General features: G+C 36.5%; 1 protein-coding gene across 3 annotated transcripts in view; it reads left to right on the top strand.

The window, feature by feature from the left end:
- Positions 1 to 23,565, top strand: part of RAP1A (RAP1A, member of RAS oncogene family) — an 86,906-nt gene extending 63,341 nt beyond the window's left edge. For all 3 annotated transcript variants that reach the window (XM_083361100.1, XM_083361102.1, XM_083361101.1), the window contains exons 3-9: positions 3,922 to 4,005; positions 9,306 to 9,374; positions 11,622 to 11,678; positions 12,723 to 12,863; positions 15,531 to 15,674; positions 20,595 to 20,710; positions 22,834 to 23,565. In XM_083361100.1, coding sequence (XP_083217226.1) covers positions 3,949 to 4,005; positions 9,306 to 9,374; positions 11,622 to 11,678; positions 12,723 to 12,863; positions 15,531 to 15,674; positions 20,595 to 20,681 — 555 coding nt within the window. In that variant the 5' untranslated portion in view covers positions 3,922 to 3,948 and the 3' untranslated portion in view covers positions 20,682 to 20,710; positions 22,834 to 23,565. The remainder of the gene's footprint in view (positions 1 to 3,921; positions 4,006 to 9,305; positions 9,375 to 11,621; positions 11,679 to 12,722; positions 12,864 to 15,530; positions 15,675 to 20,594; positions 20,711 to 22,833) is intronic.
- Positions 23,566 to 25,326: the final 1,761 nt, after the last annotated feature.

Here is a 25,326-nt window from a genome sequence, read left to right as displayed (position 1 = left end):
AAGTAAAAAGGCTCCAATTCGGCATATCGGCAGCCCCGGGTATCTTCCAGGGTATCATGGAGAAAACCCTGAAGGGAATACCCGGGGTCTGCCCCTATTTCGACGATGTTCTTATCGCCGGAGAAAATGAAGCAAATTTAGCTGACAGACTGTCAGCTGTGCTGAGCCGGCTCAGAGAAGCCGGTCTCAAACTTAAACGGGAAAAGTGCTCCATTGGAGTCACATCCACAGAATTCCTAGGGTACAAAATAGACGGCCAAGGCATCCACCCCACCACAGAAAAACTAAGGGCTATTCAAACAGCACCAAGCCCAAGGAATAAACAAGAACTCCAAGCCTTTTTAGGATTATTAAACTTTTATCACGCCTTCCTTCCCCACAAAGCCACTATCGCAGAGCCTCTGCATAGGCTCCTGGACAAGGGAACTGCCTGGTCCTGGACCAAAATACATGAAAATAGCTTTCAATCATTAAAAAAGATTATTTGTAATAGTTCAACGATCACCCTTTTCCGAGAAGACACACCAATATGCATCGCTTGCGATGCATCTCCCTATGGGATTGGGGCAGTGTTAAGTCATCTATACAAGGACGGCACCCAAAGACCCATAGCCTTTTATTCACGCACTCTGTCAAAAGCAGAAAGGAATTACGCACAAATAGACAGAGAAGCCCTAGCAATAGTCGCAGGGGTTAAAAAATTTCATGACTACCTCTATGGGAGACCCTTTACTATATTCACAGATCACAAACCCCTACTGGGAATATTCACGTGGAACAAAACAACACCTCAGATTCTCTCGCCGAGAATACTTCGGTGGTCCACATTCTTATCTGCCTATTCTTATCAGTTAATCCATAAACCAGGGAATTAATTAGGACACGCAGACTGCCTCAGCAGACTGCCAATTCAAACCAAGGACCCAGACCCAGCCCCAGCTGGACTGATACTAGCAATCTCTCAACTTCCAGACTGTCCCCTCTCTGCAAAAATTATAGCTAACAACTCAGCTAAGGACAAAATACTCAGCAGAATTCTCAGGTGGGCCACAACAGGGTGGCCAGCACAAAACCCACACTCCCAATTCCAGCCATACTTTAACAGGAAAAATGAAATATCTTCACATAGGGGATGCCTGCTATGGGGAAATCGAGTCATAATACCTAATAAGAACATAAATCAAACGTTAGACATCTTACACGAAGGACACCCAGGCATTGTCAAGATGAAAGCTATGGCCAGAAGTTATGTCTGGTGGCCGGGCATAGATAAAGAGATAGAAAAATATGTGGGAGGGTGCTACACCTGTCAAGCAACACGAAACGAACCACCCCAAGCACCAATTCACAAATGGGAAACCACAAAAAACCCATGGTCACGCATACATTTAGATTTTGCAGGACCTATCCAGGGACAGAGCTTCTTAATTGTAGTAGACAGCTATTCTAAATGGTTAGAAGTCACTCCCCTTAGAAAAACAACGTCAGGAGCCACTATACAAGCCCTAAGGAAAATATTCGCCACACACGGCCTCCCAGACACCATAGTTTCAGACAATGGACCTCAATTCACCTCTCGTGAATTTCAGATGTTCGCTATGAAGAATTGTATTAGGCTGGTCACGTCTGCACCGTTCCACCCATCGACGAACGGGATGGCTGAAATTATGGTGCGTTCCACAAAAGAAGCTTTGAAAAAATTCGTCAAGGGGAACTGGCAGCGACGACTCAGCCAGTTCCTAATGTCACAACACGCAACTCCATGCACAACAACGGGCAAATCCCCTGCAGAACTAAGATGGGGGAGGAGGCTGATAACACGGCTCGACAGACTACATCCTGACACATATCCGGAAGAAAACGAGCAACCCCCCCCAAACCGCACACTCAAACTAGGGCAAATGATTTGGGCACGGTCATACACGGATAAAAACAAATGGGTCCAAGAGACAGTGCTAAAACAAACAGGACCCATTTCCTATCTAATAGCCACACAAACTCATGGCAATCTACGCCGCCATATCGACCAACTCAGACCCAGACAACCACCACACAACCCAGAACCCCAACCGGAGGAACATGACCTGCAACCCCCCCCCAGAAATACTACCGATACCAAACCAAGAGGAAGAGGGGCAAAGAAACGTACTACCGGCAGAACCAGACATCGCCCCACTTCCACGTCGCTCCAACAGGAACCGAAGAGCCCCGCCTACCTAAAGGACTACCAGTGGGCAGGTTCCAACGACCAAGGGGAAGGAAACGCTCCAGGGGAGGGGTAAGGGGTGTATTATATCTGTAAACAGTTTTAATATATATACGTTAACAAGTTAACCGGTTATACGATGAGGGAAAACAAATCTGACAGGAGAACACGCGGGAACTTTGACAGCTGTCAAAGTTCCCCGCACGGCGCAGGCGCAACCACTGACAGCTCGCGGCTGTCAAAACACCGAGCCATGCGGAAGCCTGAACTGTCAAGAACAGACGACGCGGATTGGTCCGGATAGACGCGGCGCCAAAATGAACGTTCCTGATTGGCCCTCACTGACAGCTGCCGGCTATAAAAGCCGGGCGAGTTATTCTGTTTTTGCCTTGCTCTAAATAAACCTTTAGTTAAGTAGCCTGTCGTCCCGAGTGGTCCTTCGGCTACTTCATGAAGTTCATGGAGAATGGGATATAGTATATCCTGATGCCCTTTCATGGCTTGCATATTGCTTTATACCTGCCTTTAAGATACTGATTAGGCCTGACGCCAGACCTTCTACTAGTTGTTTCTAACTTCCTCAGTCCCCCCCCCCTTTTTAAAAAAACAATCTATTTCTTCATCAATATCGCCCTATCCAATTTTAGGATCTGGAAGCAAAGAGATAGTTGAAAGTTGGATTCAGTAGTGATGATAGGGTGGGTTTATTTTGTTTTGTTCATTCTATTTCCATTACTTTCGGCTGTCTCTTATTTAACTGTAATAAAACAGCTGCATGTTCACAATCGGTCAAGCGCTATACGGCTGGAAAGCTCAGGAAAGAAGAACCACTTGAATTTTTTTTTAAAAAAAGATCTTTATTGCTAGAGCATTTAACAGAATCTTGAAAGCCTATCAAAGTGACTCTCCCACTCAGCTTATACCCAGCCTTAAGGCAGAATTGTTTTGCATCTCTTTGTCATATTTATTCCTTTACAAATTTAAGGAATATTTTTGAAATGATTTCAGCTGACTTGTTTAACTGTTTAGCTTCATCCACCATCCTCCTAGAGTCTGGCAGCCATTCTATAATTTAAACTTAACTGGCTGGACACCTAGTTTCTCCTCTCTTTTTAATACTACTGTACCATTGTTATTTACATGAAAATCAATAATGGTTTGAAATAAAGATTCAGAGAATTTAATTTGCAACAAAACTATTCAAAATAAATAGTAATGTTGAATATATAGTGAGTTTTTCAGTCTATAACAGTGACATAATTAAACTCTTTTTTAATATATGTTTTTATTTTATTGAAAATTAAAATACGTTGTCGTATTTTATCCAGGTTATCCAGAACAATATATATATAAAAAGAAAAAAGCAATTAGAGTACCCAGCAAAGGGTTGAAATAAATTAGCAGTCAACCGCTAATCAACTTTGTAAAATAAAACTCCTTTTTTGAAGTAAATATATTAGTCAAAATATCTCGGTCTTTGTAGTCTGTAACCAAATCCTTTATTCTACTGTGCATTTTAGAAGATTTGGATGAAAAGTAGAAATAGTGCTCCCTGTCATTTCAAATGTTTTATAAAGTCTTATTCTTTTTTATAACCAAACAAATGAACATATCTCAGTAACTGGCAGTCTTTGCAAAATTTGCTGAAATACGCTAAATATTCTGAAATGTATAGCAAACATTTCTTTTGTTAATTGCTAATTTCTCTTTTACAGCTTGTCAGTATTTGAATAGACCACATCATGCGTGAGTACAAGCTAGTGGTCCTTGGCTCAGGTGGTGTAGGCAAGTCTGCTTTGGTAAGTTTAATGCTCAGTAAAAAGCAAAGTTTCTTTCTTCAAGATTTTGATTTTTCAAAAAAATGTATTTGAAATCTTCCTAGTTTGACCCTTAATTTTTATTTTTTATTTTAATCCCATTTATATCCCGCCCTTCTCCGAAGACTCAGGGCGGCTTACAATTTAAGCACAAACCAATGTGCTTAGCAATAGCCTTCATTCTAGTTGTTTCTATAGTATTCATATGGCGAAATTCTGAATTAACCTAAACTAGAAAACTTAGAAAATTAATATCAGGATTATCTGAGTTCCATTTTCATGGGAGCTCCATAATGCCTAGGAATTGAAATTTGCTTAGTGAACCACATTGCCTTCATAAAGTTTGTGCTAATAACTGATTTCTAAATTATTACATATGTATACTCAGCAGTAGCATTTTATATATGTAAAAATATTGTAATATATGTAACAAATAGAATGAACATTTTTTTCTTGATAAATGAGCATTGGACCAAACTTTGTAGTATATTTTGATTAAAATTTGGAAAGAATACCAGCAACCAAATAAGACAAGTTATTTTATCTAGAGAAATAAGTTCCCACCCTTAATTTAGGCCAATGGCATCTGCATTTTGAGTGAAACAAGTGTTTTTCACAAAATGTTAAGCTTGGGAATAAGGACAATATAGTAGGTTATAAGTGGAAAACCACAGAGAAACTTGGGATCCATACTAGATGCTCCCTGAGCACTTAATTGCCTCTCTTGGACTACCTTTGATTTTTAATCTAATGCAAGATAGATGATTAAGTGCCAATATCCCGCATTGTCAGTGGCGTAGCGTGGGGGGTACAAGGGGGGGCGGCTGCACCGGGCGCAACATCTGGGGGGGCGCGCTCGCACTCGCAGCTCTCTGCCCCTGCCTGGCTCACTCTCTCTCACTGCAGTGCTGGCTGTGCGAATTCGATCCGAGCCGCCGGGTTGCCGCCCACTGTGGAGGGGGGGTGCCAGGCGTGCAGTGCGGTGCACGGGTTAGGGGGTGCAAATTACTTGCCTTGCCCCGGGTGCTGACAACCCACGCTACGCCACTGCGCATTGTAAAGGATTTAAGAGCATTTTAAAAAGTTTGCTGTACAATGTAGTTAAAACCCTATATTGTACTTTTAGTTAACTGGAACTGAATTGATGGAACTGAATATTGTTAGAAGCTTAAAAATACCACCTTTTAGATGCTGATAAACCCTGGTGCTTACTTCAAATTCTAAGCCTTAAATTACTATGCCACCATGTTTACTGCTGTTTTAAGTATCAAATATGTAGCCTTGAATAAAAAAAATGTTTGGGATTGGCCAAAGGGAGTGAATTAAATAGTGTAGACTTTTGTAACATTCTGTGACTAATGTTTTGTAATGCTGAAATAGATATGGAGACTAAAAACTGCACTGGTAAACTTTAAGGAATCACTTTTTTGTGGTCCTCATTACCCTTGACAGTAATAGAATTGAGAAAGAACTGATTCCCAAACAACCTTTTCCCTAAAAGTTCATGATCACAAAGCAAGTGAATTCAAATTATATGTGTTATATAGTAGATAGATATGTTTAAATCAAATCAATTTGAATCATGATGGAAATCATTAATTAAGAAGACTGAGTTTAATTATATGGATCCTGTTTATTCATTAGTTTGGAAGTTTCTAAAATTGTTTTCTAGTACTAAAATGTATTCTTGATTGTGTGTGCTTGTGTTTTCAATAGCTTTCATATTTTCACTCCTGAAAAAAGATGTGTATGAAAAAATGCCTATTAAAGATTCTTTTTATTAGAAATAACAATCACTGAACCCAGACTTCTCTTTTGCAAACACGGGAAATTTATATGCAATACATTTTTTTATATTAAAATCTTACACTTTGGCCAGACAGGTTGTTTTCGTTTCTCCTTGGCATTCTTCTTCATTGTTCTTTTTTTCTTAGCACTCAAAAAAGGTCCCTCCTTGATTGATCTATTTTTATTATATTTTATTTAGTGGTGACAAAGTGAGTATTAATATTGTTAGAGCTGGCCTTGCTAGATGACCATGTGAAAAGAAGCTATATTTTGCTATTAAGGAATAACATTGACTTATTTAATTCTGATAAGAGGAAAGAAACGAACTATCATTAACCCACGACTTTATTGGCTGCTCTACCGAAAGCTAGACTTGCTTGGTCTTGAGTACTTTCCAGATGTGTATATTTCAAAAGTAGAATTTCCCAACTCACACAGTCATTGCTAAGACATGTGGCAGTTGAAGGCCGTTAGCTGGAGGATATCCTGATGGAAGAAGGCTGTTGAAAATAAAGATACTATAATCTATTTTTCTGATGTACTTAGCTTACTCTATGTAGTTTTGTTCAATATTCAATACAGTCCCATGTTCTGGAAAAAAAGTGGAATTTAGTATTTTAGCCTCACAAATGGTAATACTTATCTGGTTGACATTTTGTAAAGTTGTAAATTCAGTTCAGCTTTCTTACAAGTTTAAGCAGACTCATCAGGCCAACTATATTTAAAGAGATAGCAAAAGAGAATCCAGAAATAAACCAATCTAGACTTTATTGACCTCTGGTTATTCCCTGTTTTCCAGTAGCTTTTGACTCCACCCAGAAACATCCACACTTAGAGGAATGCTTCTTCTAGATTCCATTTTGGATTTTGAGATTATCCTTGAGGAATCACTTTTTAGTTGTTAAGTACAGTAAAGTAATAAAAAAGAGAAACTACTACGCTCCTATTTTGATTGTATCTTCTTTGAGAAGAGGATACTTACTGTATGTATTCTACCAATAATTATTGCAAGCTGGATGAATGGGCAGGATTGAAACGGTAAACATGATATAACTTGGTTTCACCCAAACATTTAATAATGTATATCTTAGGGTTCTGTTTAGCAAATTAGTTAAATCAGGATTAGATATCCACAATTAAATAGATACATAAAGTATTCAGTATCCACCTGTGCAGTTTAAGAATTGTGTAACCTGAAAACTAACTGCTGGAGACAATCGGAGTTGAAAGTAAAGTTCACATTGATTTCTTACTACTCCAGTTTCCTACATATGAACATTTGATGGCATATACAGCTGAAATAAATAAGTTATTTCTATTGCTACTCTTACTCTTTGTTTCTCCCTCAAGTTTTAGATTACAATCTCCTCTGGCAAGAGATCAGATTTCTTATATTCTACATACCACTAAATGTGCTAATGGTGATAAATAATAATAAGCAGTTGCTTACAAAAATTATTATACCATTGGCTAAATTTAAGCCACAGTACCATAAGTCTTTGCCTTTCCCATTGAGCAATTATGCCTTCAATAAAATATAAAAATCTGATATCATTGATAAAATGCATGTTCTAAGTAATTAAAATAACACTGATGTGTACTCTTCTTTTGCTATTTGAAGGAAAGCTATTACAACATACGTATTTACAGAGTAGCTGCATTCCTGTATTTAGAACACTGGCTCTTTTGCAAATGGCTTAGGCAAGTGAGAATTTTCTATAATTCTGTGTTTCTTTGGCAATAAATAACTATGTTTAAATCATTTACCTTATGTCCACACTGTACCTCGATCTAATTATTTGGGTCATCTTTCCCATTGAAGTTTTTTTAACAGAATGTGTTACATAAAAAGAACTTGAACTGGTATTTCATTTTGATAATATATGGTGAGAACCTTTTACAGGAGCAAATGTAAGTTGAGCTAGACTGGCAGTTTGTCTGTAGTCAACCCTTCCTAAACACAATTGCAAAAAAGCATCTATGAGCATGAAAGGTATAAAATTGGTTTCATGCTTGTTAAGAATGTTTTGAAGCATTCATCAGTATCTTGAAAACGATGTTTTCTGCAGATAACTAGACTTTCAAATCTGAAACCATTTATTAGGAGCAATAGCACTTGTATTCCTTGTTCTCAAGAGAAATTTTGCAGTTAAACAAAATGGGTTGTTATTTAAGGATGTAGTAGAGGCTAGAAAAGCTTATTTTCAGTCACTGCAGAAAAGACTCATTATATATATTAAGGGGAAACACCCAAATCCTATGCTTCTGAATTATTTTCATTTTATTCTGGAAAGCAAAGGATTTCATTTTAGAGTTGATGCTTGTTCAAAAGTGAGAGAGGCCTGTTTTGAAATCTTGCTGATAGGCCTTAAATGAATGTGTAAAATGGTGATGGTGTTTATACTGTTGCTCACAGAGAGTACTAAAGGTGCTGAAAAATAGCAAGACTCTTAACAAGTCTTGAGTCCATTGGAGCCTAATTCCAAATTTCTCATTGTTTTGATTTTTATTTATGGATTAGAAGCACATATTGCTTCGGTAATGAACTCTAATTCCAATTACTTGGTTTATACATAACTATCAGAATCTAGCTTCATATAGTATCTTCTTTACTGAAAGAATGAGAGAATAACAAGATACAGTAAATTTTGGTATATTGATAAATAAACCCTACTCCTGGTTTATATACTGTGTGTGTACACATACATAAAATGAATTCCTATGACTCAGGCCTGGCTTAGTTCAGATTATATGCTTTGTCTGTAACAAAATACCTGGTTAATAAATTAGAGCATCTACAATGCTCTATGGAGGAAAGTCAAGGTAAAAGGGAGAGAGAATACATGGGCACTTAGTCAGAATGACAGTACATCCATGCTGAACCATATTTCTCTGTCAGCATATATTTTATGAGTTGTATTCAGAATATCTGTCCTTTATTACTAGAGCTATTTCTGGTGTGTGTGTGTATGTGTGTCTTTTGTGTGTGTGTAAGGGGGAGAGAGAGAGACAGAGAGACAGAGAATGATTGCACTTACATAGATATATGGAGATGCGCTATGGAATTAATCCATGAGCAAGTCACAAGAGAACCTTGGACACTGGATATCAACTGCTGTCATTCCCAACCCCTCCACAAAGGCTTTTGAATTAAAATAAAATATTCTAATTATCACTATTGGAATAGTTTAGGAACCAGTGTAGGAGGAGTGTAACATATGTTAAAGAAACTCGTTCTGGTTGCCATAATTTCTTACTTGAAAACAGGCTAGTTAAACTTTTTAACTGGACTAGTGTCATACATGCTTGGAAAAATAAACCCATGCAGATTTTGTTGAATTCATGAAAAGTTGAAACTCAGTAAAGAACATGTTCTAAATCACATAGGTAAAAAAACCAAACTTAAAATTGTGTTGTTACCTGAATAATCTGTTGTAGATTTTTGGCTTCAGGCAACTAACTGAATATATGTTTCCCCCTTTCTTCTTTTCCAGACTGTGCAGTTTGTTCAGGGAATTTTTGTTGAAAAATATGACCCCACAATAGAGGACTCTTACAGAAAGGTAAAATATGAATTTTTCAAAAGTTGTATGAAATCATACTCTTTATTTCAATCAATGAACTAATATAAATTTTATGCCTTGTCTGAGATAAAATTACCTTTACAATGACAAATAGTTTCTCTGCAAGAAAGATTCTGATTATGGGTCATTGGTTACTATACTGATACTGATACTAATACTATACTATGAGCCATGGTAGTGCAGTGATTAGAATGCAGTATTGCAGGCTATTTCTGCTGACTGCCAGCTGACTGCATTTTGGCAGTTCGATTCTCACCGGCTCAAGGTTGACTCAGCCTTCCATCCTTCCGAGGTTGGTAAAATGAGGACCCAGATTGTTGGAGGCAATATGCTAACTCTGTAAAACTGCTTTAGAGAGGGCTTTAAGGCACTGTAAAGGGATATATAAGTGCTAGTGCTATACTATACCATACCATACCATGCTTATGCTTATACTGTACATAGATAACTTTTTTTCTGTAAAATGATAAAGATATGATCTGAACTGGAATCATGATCCTCAGGGAAAAAACCCTTGATTCTATTCCAATTTCATTTCACTGCCAACAATTAAACAAAAACTGATATTTGCTCCAAAGTTGGTGTTTGAGCCAATTATACTGAGATAAATTGTTCTAGCAATGATCTGTTGGTAGAGAGTGGGGAATGGCCTTTGAAAGAAGGGCTCAATTTAGTTTGGAAGTTCTGTGTTGGGTTTTCCTACATTCATAGTTTCTGAAATAATCAGCCATCTCTCCAAAGCAAAGAAAGTTTATTATTAGAAGCCTGTTGTAGCCACATATGTTATACCAACAATTACATGGAATGAAGTTACAGTTACTGTAGGCTTGTTTTACAATATCAGACAAAATATGTAAGTCAGAATTTGTCAAAGCTATTTACTTGCAGCATCTTAATAACATTGTGTTTATGTGAAAGGAAGATAAAATTTAAGATGGCCCCACCATAAAAGTACAGTTAGAGGTCGTTGTTGTTTTTTTAAAAAAAATCTCTATGCTGACAGTATTACTATACTCTCAGCTAATCTAAAATGTTCCTTTCAATTTAAAGTTGAGTTATTTGGGGAAAACACTGTCTTTTTCAGTATGTGAATTTTCTGGTTATTGTAAAAGTAACACAAGCTAACTTTAATCACACGAAAGACTTTTTAAACAAAGTATGCAACTTATATTCTCCAATTGTCATTATTGCAGTAATTTATGATTATAAGCCATAACATTTATAAAACCCACAAGGTAGATAAAGTGCTTTATAATTTCATTTCAGATATTTTTAGTCTTGATTAAAATAAATGTCAACACTGTCTAATAAAAACTTTCAAAAACTTCCCAAAAACTGTCCATATGGATAAATATTCTAGTGTGCCAAAGCTTGGCATATGAATAGTCAAACACGTGCTTTCATATGTTTAATTTCAAATTGGCTATCTATGGTAGAGCTAGAAAAAAATGTCTTTGTTTTACAAATATTAGGTATTACTGAGTGAAATGGTCTGAGTAAGTTCCTGTCAAAACTTATAGAAGCTTGGCAAAGATTGGGTTCATCCAGTACATTAAACCATAATATGGCTTGTTTGGTTTCAGCTTAGCATAATCTTTCTTTGTAATTTGGAAGCTATGGCTAAAAGTGTACTGTGCAAACCCTTGTATTCAGTACAACATAGCTAATATGCAAAACACACTACTGAAAACTTTTCTAATATTCTACAAATTGGGCAGTCTTATATTGATTAATCTGTGTGTTTGTAAACACTTGTGATCATGAATTGTCTCACCATAGTTGTGTGCTAAAGCAGGGGTCCCCAACCTATGGGGTGCGGCCCACTATTGGGCTGTGGCCTCTTGGCCGGTGGGCAGCAGCAATGACTGGCCAGTGTGCGCACAGATATGCACGCACTCCCCCACTCATGCTAGTGCCCATGGCCCCATTTGTGCATGCACGGGGGTGCATATGGGGCTGCTAGCACCAGGTGGGTGCGTGTAGTTCCTTTGCGCATGCACAAATAGGGCTGCTAGCACCGGGGAAAGTGTGCATGGCCCATTTGCACATGCATGAACAGGGCAGCTAGTGCCTTGACAGTGTGCGCGGTCCCATTTGTGTGCATGCGCATGCACCAATTTGGAAGTTGCTCTCCTTCCCTCCGGGTCGGCAGAAAGGTTGGAGACCTCTGCTAAAGCACTGAATTTTTAATGCTTCAGTGGTGTGTCTTATCCCTTTGCTTTTCAGCAAGTGGAAGTAGACTGCCAACAATGTATGCTTGAAATCCTCGATACAGCAGGGACGGTAAGTACAATTTATAATACATTTTGAAATAATTTCATTTGAAGACAGAAGCAAGAGCACGAGATCCAGTGTTTAGGAGAAGGAATCTATCTTTCTTGGTCTAATTTTTATTATGATATATTCAAGAGTAGCTCAAGTCATACAATTACATATTTAAGATTGCTTTTATGAGAAGTAAATTTGAATTTCATGATCTTGGGTTGCAAGTACAGAATTCCAATAATATTTTTTAAAATATTTACACAAGTCTGGAATAATTTAGCTTTGCTTAACTATGACTTAATTATTACTTTCTTATTGGACTCTTACCAGACCAACTTGTTATGATCATTAGCTAGGGCTAATGTCAATTGCAAAGCAGGTAAATATGGAGCTAATTTTCCATATTAATATTGACCTTTCTGTATTTTAATACTGCTTTGCTTTTTACAGCAGAAGTTTCTGTTAATAGATTTTATCTGAAGTCATGTATTCCCATAACATATGGTCTGACTGCAGTTTTCTAAAACTAGCCGGTTACTTCAGCTTTGCTGTATAAGTATGTATATGAGAGAAAAAACTAGAGTCTAGTTGGAATATTATACAATTGTTTCACTGAAAAAATAGAGGCACACTTCTGTTGTAAAATATAAGATAACTCCTAAATTAACACTGGAGAACATAATTGTTTGGGATACTTCTTTTCATTTCTACATTTTCAAAAATTATATTGAAATAATTGATATCATTAAAATATATTAAAGTGCATTGTGTATTTGGTTATTTACATAGTTGGTTAATGTTAGACAGATTATGATGATTTTGTATTTGTAACCCTGTACTCAGCTTTGGGAAGTGGGGGAGGGGCTCTGGGGTGGGTTGGGGAGGGGATAATATTGTAACTTTTCAATAAAAAAAAGATAGAAAAAATATATTCAAATGCTTCATTGGGTTTCTGGAAGAGCAGAGTGAAAATTTCAACATTAACAATGGCACTTTTGTCTCTGGTTTAACATGAGCTAACTAATTAGTGAATTTTTAAATATATGTATATATTGATTACAGGAGCAATTTACCGCAATGAGGGATCTGTATATGAAGAATGGTCAAGGATTTGCACTAGTTTATTCTATTACAGCACAGTCCACGTTCAATGACTTACAGGACCTGAGGGAACAGATCTTAAGGGTCAAAGACACTGAAGATGTAAGTAAATAGGGTTTTTGTCTTGTGAACCATTGCATTTTTAAACAAGGCAGCATCTGTTTTTGTGCAGTGTTTATGTGACTGAAAAACCGTTCTAAATATTTTGTATGATGCAATAACATTCTCAATTGAGCATCAGAATGGGGGGGGGGGTTTCCTAAATTTTCTTTGTCTGAAATGAAACCATAATTTTGTTTTTATGAATATAGTTATAATCTTCCCTGCTACAGAGATGAGTACAATTAATGAATGAGTGAAGTTTCCCTTCAAGTCTTCTCTGTCAGGGTAGGGAAATCAAAATGGAGAAATGGAACTGGATAACATATTCTAGTCTCTGTCTAACAAATTGGATCTGATAAGGCTGAAGATGGCTTTATTTTGAAATCAGAAAATACTGTATTTAAATTATTATTCTTGAAGAGTAACCTACTAAAATACATGAGTGGAGGGATTTTAGTTGCATATTTCTACTTTTCTAATGTTATACCAATCATTGTTTCATTTTCTTTTCTATAAGCTTTTGCTCCCACTCTGGCTTAAGTAGATATATAAAAATATTTGTAAAACTAATCTTCCTTAAAATAGAGATTATTTTTCTTGCAGAGCCTTTGAAACCCAATTCTTTTCCAAGCATTTAAGTGAAAGTCCTATAGCTTGTGAAGCTATTTTCACACATGAAGTGAGACTTTTATCACATGATACATTAAATGAATTAGATTGAAGATTCGTTCTATAATTCTGATTGTTTCTGATTTTCCATTTGTACTAACATATTGTCAGGCTTTAATATGCTAAATGTTCTCTTTTGCACTGTTGTGAAAGGCATTGCCAAGGGGCATGAATGACTACCTCTAAAATATAATATACCCTCTTTTAATCAAAATGCTTTCTCTTTTATTTGGAATCTAATTTTAAAAACAATAAGTTAATAGTCATCTTGAAGTGAATTAAATGCTATCAGTGTGGAGTAGTTGAGAATATGTAGCACCACGATGTTCATACTTTACTTAAATTCAGAACCTATTCAGTATTCATTATTAAGTTATAATTTGAAGCACAGGTATGCAAGCTAAAATGATGAATTTGCAGAAAGCATAAAAAAAACTTCCTGAGAGGTAGTATATTTCCCACTTGGCTTATTCATGTTCATCACTTATTTATCTGTCTCCTACAAAAAAGCAAATTTTGCCAATGTGTAAAAATTATCTCTATATCTGATAGTCACCCAGAGTTGGAAAGTCCATTATCATTCTCCATAGGTAAACATGTTTTTTCCCATACCCTGTCCAGTTTAGCCAGGCTTAAAAATGCTGATAGGACCAAAATTTTAATCTCCTTTTTTTCTTTCCACTCTCCCACTCTGTGGGTCGGGTTTTAATTGTAATAGTCAGGCCAGCCTCATGTACTGTATGTTGGCTCTCACCGGAAAATTCAGTGATAGTAGTTTTTGCATTTACTCTTGAATATAATGAAGAAAACAACTCCTTTAGATTTTCATTTTATAGATTTGCTAGCAAGTACATAATTGTGTTTGCTCACAGATTCATTGTTATTTACATTTTTGTTCAAGATGTCTACATTGTCTGAGCTTTTGCCAAATCTTAGAGATAATTTCTTTTGTAAGAAAGATAACTTCTCTAGCTCTTTACCTCAGTTCCTAGTTCTTTATGAAGTGCCATCCTTTTCCAGAGTAAATGTTTAGGGTAGATTTAATAGGTTGCATTCTCAACAAGTATAGAAACTAATGTAGATTTGTAATTTGGAACCCTACACCACTTCAGACAAATGGCTCTCCAATGTCTTCTTAAAAACTTCCAGTGTTGGAGCATTCACAACTTCTGGAGGCAAGTTGTTCTACTGATTAATTTTCTAACAGTCAGGAAATTTCTCCTTAGTTCTAGGTTGCTTCTCTCCTTGATTAGTTTCCATTTGCTGCTTCTTGTCCTGCCTTCGGGTGCTTTGGAGAATAGGTTGACTCCCTCTTCCTTGTGGCAACTCCTGAGATATTGGAACATTGCTATCATGTCATCCCTAGATCTACTCAATTCCAGCAATTGTTCTTTATATGTTTTAGCCTCCAGTCCCCTAAGCATCTTTGTTGCTCTTCTCTGCACTCTTTTTAGAGTCTCAACATCTTTTTTATATCATAGTGACCAAAATTGGATGTGCAATATTCCAAGTATAGTCTTACAAAGGCATTATAAAGTGGTATTAACATATGAATGGTATATGAAATTGGGGGTAGAAGTTCAAAACTGATATAAAAGATTCTCTTCCTGAACTCATTGGAATTTAAACATCTCCTTTTTATGTTTGGATTGAACTGCAGAGCATGCAAATGTAATTAATTAAAATAAAATGTAATTCAATTTTCAATTCACTTCAATTTTAAATAGAATATAAAATCAGAACATCAAGATTCTTGGCCAGACTGCAAACTCTGACAGACTTCATCTCCTCAGAAAGTCATAACGTTCTTGCAGATTTTACATTGCCCTGATAATTAAGAATTAGAAGGTATGAACGTTTGGAAAGTTCATTGTATATGCTTACTTTCTCATGACAGGAGACTAGCCAAAAATTATTTTTTAGGCCGGACCAAAGTAAGGAACTTCAAGCATTTATCTCATTGTCAGTTACACATACATTTCTTTTCTCTTTGTACAGGTTCCCATGATTCTGGTTGGCAATAAATGTGATCTGGAAGATGAACGAGTAGTTGGCAAAGAACAGGGACAGAATTTAGCAAGACAGTGGTGTAACTGTGCCTTTCTAGAGTCATCTGCAAAGTCTAAAATCAATGTTAATGAGGTAATATTGGTTGATTTTTGAGCATGTGTATACACATATCTTCTATTTATATAGTTGTATTACATTTTGCCAGTAGAATCTCTCAGAAATGTTCCCTTAATGCGCCAGTCTGAAGAATGCTTTTCAGATAACCACCATTGATGCTTTTGTTCCAAAAATTCAATTAATTGAAAATGAGAATTGCTCCATCAAAGCATAAGCCTACATTGCTGCATGTTAATGTTTTCTTCTCTAATGCATAAGTGATAATAAATTCTACTATTTCATTAGCAAAATAAATGTTTTAGGAGAAATATCTTGACTCCTGATGAGCAGATTGAGGTATTCTTAATAAATGATCAATTTCCAGATATTGTGAAAACAGTAGCATTTTTTTTTAACTTATAGCTTTAGCTGATAGAAACTGTTTGGTGCCTTCAATGAATGGTGAATTTTACAGGGTTTCTTCTTTTCATATATGTATGTATTGTTACGTATGTGTATGTTAAATGATATGCTGTATTTTTTACATTCTTTGACTTGAACTAAATGAACAAATTAATATAATTAGACCTGCATAAATATATATGCCATACAAAAAAAATAACGAATTTATAATGCCACCCAATTCCACTGGCTCTAGATAACAAAATTAATAATTTAACATGCCTACACACATCTCATGGACATTCATGAGCATAGTTTTAACATTTTAAAAATAATTTTAAGATATATGACACACCCTAGAAGTACTGCTTGTCACCCATGCTGTTGCATTCTGGGCCAGCTGTGGTTTCTTATCCATCATTTATAGACATCCTGCAAGAGGAAAATTGTAGTAATCCAACTTTGAGATTACTATAGTCTGAGTTCACTCTCTTTATCAGCCAGATATGATAAATATACTGTCTAACATTGATGCTACATCGAGGAGGACCCCCAGGTTGTGAACCTGATCCTTAAAGGTGAGTGGGTCACCTTCACAACAGGATCGGCAAGATATTAAATAAATTCCTGAATCATAAGATACATGTGCCAGCTTTGCCTAAGTATTGATGCTGGCTATAATAATGAAGTTGTAGTCCAGTGCAACTGGAAATTATCGTGTTATGCAGGATTGGTAGTAATGTGTCTTGACAAGACTAGAAATGTAAGATTTGGGATCTCCAAAAGCACTCCAAGTTAGCAAGGTATTCCAGAAGAGCATGAATTGTCTATTGGTTATTAAGTTCAGTATAGGCACTAATAAATTAAATAGACATTCTCTTCTAGTGAATGAGGTTTTTAATGTATGTGTCTGATAGCATTTATTTTGAAGATGAAAATATGTACTCCCTCATTTTTCTTGTTGCTTTTCTCTTCCCCATCTCTTGCCCAGTTTTTTTTTCTTTTCTTTTTGAGAAGACTACTCAAGTTTCTGTATTGACCTTTATATTGTTTGGATTCTGCCAAGAGGGTGGAACTGCTAAAGATTGCAGTATTATTTTATGTTTTGGAAGCAAGAAGTGACTTCCTCATGTAATTTCCATTTTTCAGAATCCAAAAGGGTTTTTATCCAAAAGAGCTGTTGTCATACTTGCTTTGATTTTCTTAAACAAGAGCTACTATGGAAAGCACACTTTGCCAATCCGGTTCTGAACAGTAGATTAAAAGAGGAGTCAACCTTCCTTCCTTAGGAAAGGAAAATTGGACTTCCAGTTCCCATCCCTCACAAGCAGAATAGTTAAAAGAAAATTCAGATCTAACTGAATTATAAATTTAAAAGTCCAATGTATCTGGTGGGTAGCACTTCTAAAAGAGAGCACATTATTTTTGTTTTTGTTGTTGGAATCAATATTTTTTAACAAATCTAGATGATCTGCTTGTCTTATTCTATCATTTGAGAGTATAAAGTTAAGGCTTAAATATGCTGTCTGCTTTTACTTACAATATCAGAGCATTTCAACCTCTTAGGATACATTGTTGGTGATCATTTTGGAAAAGTGAGACTTTAATAGTATAGACTTTAATAGTGAGAGATTATGAAAATCATGTATATCAAAAATTTCAGACAATCTTAACAGGTCTCAACAAACCCAATTACTTTTAACACATTACAGTGGGTTAATAGATAAGGTGTTTGTAATCTCTCTCACTTGTAAGTTTTTAAGAAGAGACTGGACAGCCATTTGTCTGAAATGATATAAGGTTTCCTGCCTTAGCAGGGGGTTGGACTAGATGACCTCCAAGGTCCCTTCCAACTTCAACTACTTCTTCTTCTTCTTCTTCTTCTTCTTCTTCTTCTTCTTCTTCTTCTTCTTCTTCTTCTTCTTCTTCTTCTTCTTCTTCTTCTTCTTCTTCTTCTCCTTCTCCTTCTCCTTCTCCTCCTCCTCCTCCTCCTCCTCCTCATTATTATTATTATTATTATTATTATTATTATTATTATTATTATTATTATTATTATTCTGAATCTGCATAACTAACCCATCTCCCCCCACATCTCATCCTAATTTAAATCCTATATCATTTGCATTTAATGCATTTGATGAAGTGAGCTGCAACTGAAAAAAGTTTATAATTTTTAATAAAATGCATTAGTCCTTCTGATTCTTAAGGGAGGGTTTTTCTTTTTACTTTTTTGGGAGGAGGAAAATACTGGATTATATAGGGCTGTCAGGATTTAGTATTTCTCTCATTTACTAGGAAAATGGGTTGTGTTGCACAAACCATGAGGAACCTTTGACCTCTGAAGTTCATGTTACCAGATTCTACATTTTTGTAGAATGTGGATTTTTTTTCATAAAAATGAACTGGTGGAATGACTCAACCCTGAATGTTTAAAAATTAAATAATTCATTAATAAAAACATTAAAGTGAAGTGCTAACAATTACATTAAAATAATCATGGACTTCACATAATTAAATAAAATTTAAATAAATGTATTATTAATACATTAAATAAATCCTTTAAAAGATGCAGTTGCTTTAAGGATCTTCGCAGGCTGTCCCTACTGAGGAGTAAAAGTGAAGGATATGGAAACAAAATAGGAGGATCCTTGAAACCGCCACTTTCAGAAGATGCAGCTACTTTGTATTAATTCACTTTCTTACACCTGGTTCAAATGTTTTGAATAGTATTAATAAATGATTAGTAGTAAGAGGGAATATCTTGGAGGCATCACTATCAGAAAAGATGGTAGGTACTAGCTGCCTATTCCTCCAAAATCTTTTTTCAAATCTGTTCATTGCAATCTTTGTCCTCTAAACCTTATGAACAATGAGCAAGAAGCAGTCAAGTCGACCTTATTAGAGTGCTGATATGTTTTGCTTGGCTGACAGCAGAAACTCATATAACTGTTTATAGAATATTACTGTACTCAGGGCTTTTTTTCTCATAGAATGCTCAGAACGGAGTTCTGGCACCTTTTTTGGATGGAACCTTGTAGGGTAGGCAAGGCGGGTTGTATGACGTGTGAGTTCCGGCACCTTTTTCTTTTACAAAAAAAGCACTGACTGTACTGGTTTTATCATACTTTTAGAAAATGCTTGACTATACTTTGGGGCTTTTTAAGATAACATCAAGGAACTAATTTCTAGATTTTGCAGTTCACAAAATACTAAAGCTTGTTGGAATCTTTACATCATGTTGAAAGAGAAAAATGAGTTAAATTAGATTTTAATAGAAGGGGAATATGGCTCAGGGTTGAACAATAGCATCCTTGGTGTTTTCTGAGCTTGGATTGCTTATACTGATGACATTACCTAGTTGGGTAATGAAACATCTACAAGCAAACAGCCAAGTTCAGAGAGCACAAACAACATCACCTGAAATGAGGTTTCCCTGAAGGTTGCGTTACTACAGAGTTGGCTTATAAGCAACTGTGCCTGCAGTCTCTGAGAGAGGAAGGCGCCTTTATTCAGACTATATCCACACAATAAAATATGATATTTGTGTTTATATAATAGTTGCACATATACTGTAAAATGATCTATCTCCAAGTGCAGTGCTTTGCAAGTGAAACACTTTGACATTAATGATTTGATAAACTTTTTTCAGGTTTTCTTAGCACAGCTTTGTTAGATTGACTATTCTCAGAAAGTGTTCATATGTCCTGCAAAAATTAACTCTCTTATAAGAGAGAGAAAGGGAAGCAAATAATGTTTGGGGCATCATGGTGTTAAGGGACGCGTTGGCTCAGTGGGTTAGGACACTGAGCTTGTCGATCAGAAGGTTGGCAGTTTGGCAGGTCAAATCCCGAGTGCCACATAACAGAGTGAGCGCCTGTTACTCGTCCCAGCTTCTGCCAACCTAGCAGTTCTAAAGCACATAAAAATGCAAGTAGAAAAATAGGGACCACTACGGTGGGAAGGTAACAGCGTTCTGTGCGCCTTTGGCGTCTAGTCATGCCGGCCACATGACCACGGAGATGTCCTTGGAAAAGCGCTGGCTCTTCGGCTTTGAAACGGAGATGAGCACCGGCCCCTAGAGTTGGAAAACAACTAGCACACATGTGCAGGGGAACCTTTACCTTTACCTTTTATCATGGCGTTACGTATACAGAATTTACATATAAACAGTAGCATATAATGTTTACAATAGCCAGTAGAATGGTACTATTTTTATAAGGATTTTATAGGATATGATACTGTCTTTGTTGAAGCAATACTCATTTAAAGTAATGGGAATATTTCTAAGAGCGCACTTTTTGTTTTGTTTTGTGTGTGCATAGTTTCCATGGTTAGGAAAGTCCCAGTAGGAAATCAACTAAATCTCTGTTTTAACTGAACGGTCTTGTGCTTTTGTGACAAACTCTTCTTTCTGACATCAGATTCCTTTCAACTTTTTTCTCACTTGATACAGCACAAAGCTCATTAAATGAAATTTTATAAAAAAGTTTCCATTCTATAAGACCCATTTCTCTAATTGTTCTTGGTGGTTTTTTAAATGTCTCTCTTTTGTAGATCTTTTATGATCTTGTCAGACAGATAAATAGAAAAACACCAGTGGAAAAGAAGAAGCCTAAAAAGAAGTCATGTCTGCTGCTTTAGAACCACAGCATGCAGCAGCTCTGAGCCAGGTAAGCAAACACATTCCTTTAGGTTCAGCCTTGTCAAACGTTGGGGTCCTCCAGATGGGTTAGACTTTCATTACCAAAGTTGTCTGTCAGCATGGCTGAACAGTCAAATCTGATTATTCTTTCTTGAGACATGTTTCTACTGAGTTGACTTTACCCTGAAGCTAGCTACTCTGTTATCTAAGGGCAACTGTGGACTGTGGAACAGAAGCTGCAGTGGAACTAAAAGCTGTTTTCTGTAAAGTTTTGGCAAGCATTCTTTCTAATTCAGTACTTAACATAAAGATCATCCTTTAGTTCGAGACCTGGATGCAAAACTTTTACACTGTAAACATGACATGCACTACATTTGGTGTAGTGCAGACATGTCAAACACAAGGCCCGGGGGCCAGATCCGGCCCGTGAAGCCGTTTCATGTGGCCCACGAAGCCATCCTGGAAACAGTGAGGGAACGGCCCCCACTGCCTTGGCCCTGGCCCAGAGACCCTCCTCCTGCCAGAGACCCTCAAATCTGTCCCACTCCTGCCCAGGCCCCCATAGGCACCCTTGATGCGAACGATGTAGAGCTGGCCACGCCCACCCAGTAGGCCATACGCACTCCAGCCACGCCCACCCAGTAGGCCACACCCACCCTAGCCACACCCACCCAGCCCCCTGAGGGCAACCGCAATGCTGATGCGGCCCTCAATGAAATTGAGTTTGACACCCCTGGTGTAGTGTTTTCTTCTGATAAATCATTCTTTTATATACTGTACCTTCTTTAGCCAGTATCCTGCCACAAGTGCTTTTTTTCCTATTATTGATAAGTGTTTCATCATTACAGTATGTCCTAGGATGTTCTTTTCCTTCCCATTCCTTGTTTTAGTTGTCATTAGATTTCTATCTCACTTTTCTGTCCATCTCTTCACACATTTGTTAGAAGGCTTGATTGCAGCTTTAATCTACAAGCTCTAAAAGGATTGATTTAGTATATAGATGATAGGCTAACAATTTGTAAACAGATTTAGTAGCTGAGTAGATTAAAATGCTTTTGACCTGTTTTGTAAGGGGTGGGAAATTAATATTGTTATATTAATCAGCATTCAACTCTGTGTATATGTGTCACATTTTTTTTCTAAGACACTTTTTTAAAGCCTTGTAATGTTTTTTCTTTTCTTTTTTAATATTTGGTATTTTCTTTTCTTGAACAAACTAATATTATACAAGCTCTAAAAGAAGTTTCTGGTCATGTGATTTATCTTTCCTTCTCAGTGCAAGAACTGAAACTTGGGTTGGGTGGGGGCATGCACAGTAAGATCAACATCTATTGTCCTAGTTCCTTCTCTGTTTGATACTCTTGTACATTCGGAGGAAAATGAGGTCTTGAATTGAGGTCTTTCGAGAAGTCAGAAGCTTGCATAATTACTTACAATTTTTTAGTTGATTCAGTGAAAAAATAGATTTATTGAATTAAAGTATTTATATCCAGCTCTTCTGATGAAAAATGTTTTATGGTGTGTACATATTTTTATCGGCAAAAGATGCAGTCAATAACACAAGGATAAAACAGCAGTTGCAGAAATCATATACTCATCCTCTTTTAGCCTTCTCTCAACTGCTGTCTCATATCCCACACCATTCCAGAAGGGCCTCTCACCCCCCAGGACTGACAGCTGTTGAAATAAAATGGGGATCCCCCTTGTTTGTATGTCTACTTGTATTCAGGTTTACTGTGATTCATCCATGAACAAATGTGAGAAAATTAGAACTATTTTAATCAGTGCTAAATCTATACCAATGAAACATCTTTAGGGAGGAAGTTTCCCAGTTGGAATATTGATACAGAAAGGGCAGGTCCTTCAGTAGGTATCTGCCCTTCTTTCTGAAACCTACAACATAGGGTGTAATCTGGAAAGTAAAAAAAAAAACTTTCCCAAAAAATAGCTTGAATTGACTCGAGATGTATTGGACAACAACTCCCAGAATTCCCTGCCACTGGTGCTGATTGAGGATGACTGGTAGAGGACTCAATGCTCTTTTATGCTGCTACAGTGAATAAGACAACTTGGTAGCTCACATTAAACTTTTATCCTAAAAAATCTATGTTGACTTGGATGTTAATTTTTCCCTTTGACTTCTTTACCTAGGATCACAGGAATGAAGAACTGTTGCCTAATTTGGAAAGTGCCAGCATTCCAGAAATTCAAAAAAGCTACACCACAAATTGACATCATATCTGAAGAGGCTTCTGTTTTATATATTATGTGAAGAAATTAGATCTTACAATGGTTTGCACAAAGGTCCCTGAGGAAAAAAAAATAAGAAAATAAAATTGCTCTGTGTATATCTCTTGGAATTAAAGACAATAGTACTTCTCTTTTGCAATAGCAGTTAACAAATGTGATAATAAATATAATTGACTCTAGTTGTATGATTATACAAGAGCATGGATGCATTTCAAATGTTAGATATTGCTACTATAATTTCATATTGACTTCTTCCCATAATCCTGTGCCCATCAAGCACTAAAAATGATCAGTCATTAATACGATATCTATCATGATAGATACAGCTATACAAATTTTACTGTTCATATTCACTGCAGCGATACCTTTCCAAGTCATTGACTTCATTTTATATTTAAAAAGTTATGGACTATCATTATTTTCATTCTGCCCTATATTCTAATTAAAATTGTGCATTATGCTTTGGAAACAAATGGGTCTTTTATAGGAAAATAAACTGGGATAACTGATTTCTATGGCTTTGAAAGCTAAAATATATAATATACTAAACCAATTCTAATATTGCTTCTTGTGTTTTACTGTCACAGATTAAATTACAGCTTTTATTATTGATTAAATTTTAGTACATTTCCACTTTGTTTGTGTGTTACTCTTTTAGATTGCAAATCTCGGTTTTTAATTGAAAAGGTGAAAAACATTTGTAATAGTAAATACAAGTACACTAGTAACTCTCACTTCAGTTGTACCAGAAAGTCTCTTACTGGATATCGGTGCAAGCAGAAGTGATTTGAAAATACAGTTAAGAATTTTTGTACAAGTAAGCAATCTTTAAAGAATGCCCACCATTGTATTAGATAAACACGGTGAGTAAAAAGTAATAATAGATTCAGATAAATATGATGGATAGGTAGATTATAGTTACAAATATAGGTACCTTTTCAGTTTAATTCTGGAAACTAGGATTAATCTGTTGCCTAGTTTGCTTATATGTTGGATGCTATAATACAATCTCTTGAAAAAGTGTGGTTTGGAATGATGCCTACAATTCCAAATTAATGATGCCTACAATTCCAATTAACATCAGACTTGCATTTTTGCCTACAGTTCAGATTCATATATATCCTCCATAATGAGAGTTGTATTTAAAGTCCAAATAAACAGTATTCATGTGCCACCTAGTGGGCATAAAAATAGACTAAACTGTTCCCCATTAGAGAAATTTTGATTGTTAATATTGAAAAATATTGGAAATTCATTGAAAATATTTCCTATTGTTGTTGGAGAGGGATAGGTTTTAGTTGCTGATCAGGAATCTTAGTAATTATGTTAAACATGCTAATTCAGTAAAATAATGGTTTTTCTAATCATAACTCCTGTTTGATTACCTAGTTTCTAAGATGAGAACTAAGCCACCTGCTACTAATGGGCTAAAAACATGATATAGGTAATAAATGTGGTATGATCATTAATAATCTATTGTGAGGCTTCACTCTTTCCTCTGCTAAGCTGAGAATGGAGATATCTAGGCCAGGAGCAGTCAAAGAAGTCATAACACTTATAAAAAAGAGTCATGGATACTGTTGCAACTGTTTTGAACTTCTTGCAGAAACTCCTGGTGTTGACTCTGTAGTAAGCGGAGAAATTGGATGTAGCAAACAAAAATTACCCAGAAAGCTTGGTTCTAGGAGGCCACATGCCTGTAGTTTGACAGGCAAATTGTGGGCTGTCATATCAGCCAAAGGTTGGCAATACAATGGCCATTAGCACAACAGTAGCTCTTCTCTTGATACGGGCCTTGATATTCAACAACAAAATGTAAAAGGTCCAAGCTTTACCAGGCTACCAGATCAGATGAGATGATTTCCCTAGTAGATTTGAGTAAAAAATGGCAACATTTCATGAGAGCAAGTAATGATGTGACCCATTTTCATTTTTATTGTGGCACCCAGGACATACATTACTTGCAATATCCTCACAAGTTCAAGTTGCCCTTGGATATCTTATGTTCTTTTTTTAAAGACTGAACTCCTTTTAGCTGCTGCTAAAACAGCACAGTTCCAGGATCTACAATAGAGGCCAAAATTGTGGAAACCTTTTGGCAAAAGTACCGTATTTTTCGGACCATAAGACGCACCGGACCATAAGACGCACCCAGTCTTTAGAGCAGGAAAACAAGAAAAAAAATTCTCCTTCTCTCTCTCTCCCTCTCTCTTTCTCTCCCTCCCTCTCCCATTGTCTCTTCCTTCCTTCCTTCCTTCCTTCCTTCCTTCCCTCCCTCTTTGTCCTTCCCTCTCTGCATTAGAGCAGTACCCGCGGAGGCGGCCCTGCAACCCGGCTTTCTCTTGCAGAAAGCAAGCTGAAACGGAGTGAGGGAGATTGCCAGAAATGCGAATC

Source organism: Vipera ursinii (genome assembly GCF_947247035.1).
Source record: "Vipera ursinii genome assembly, chromosome: 3".
Lineage (NCBI taxonomy): Eukaryota > Metazoa > Chordata > Lepidosauria > Squamata > Viperidae > Vipera > Vipera ursinii.
Note: the sequence above shows the minus strand (reverse complement) of the source record. Positions and strands in the feature narration are given on the sequence as shown.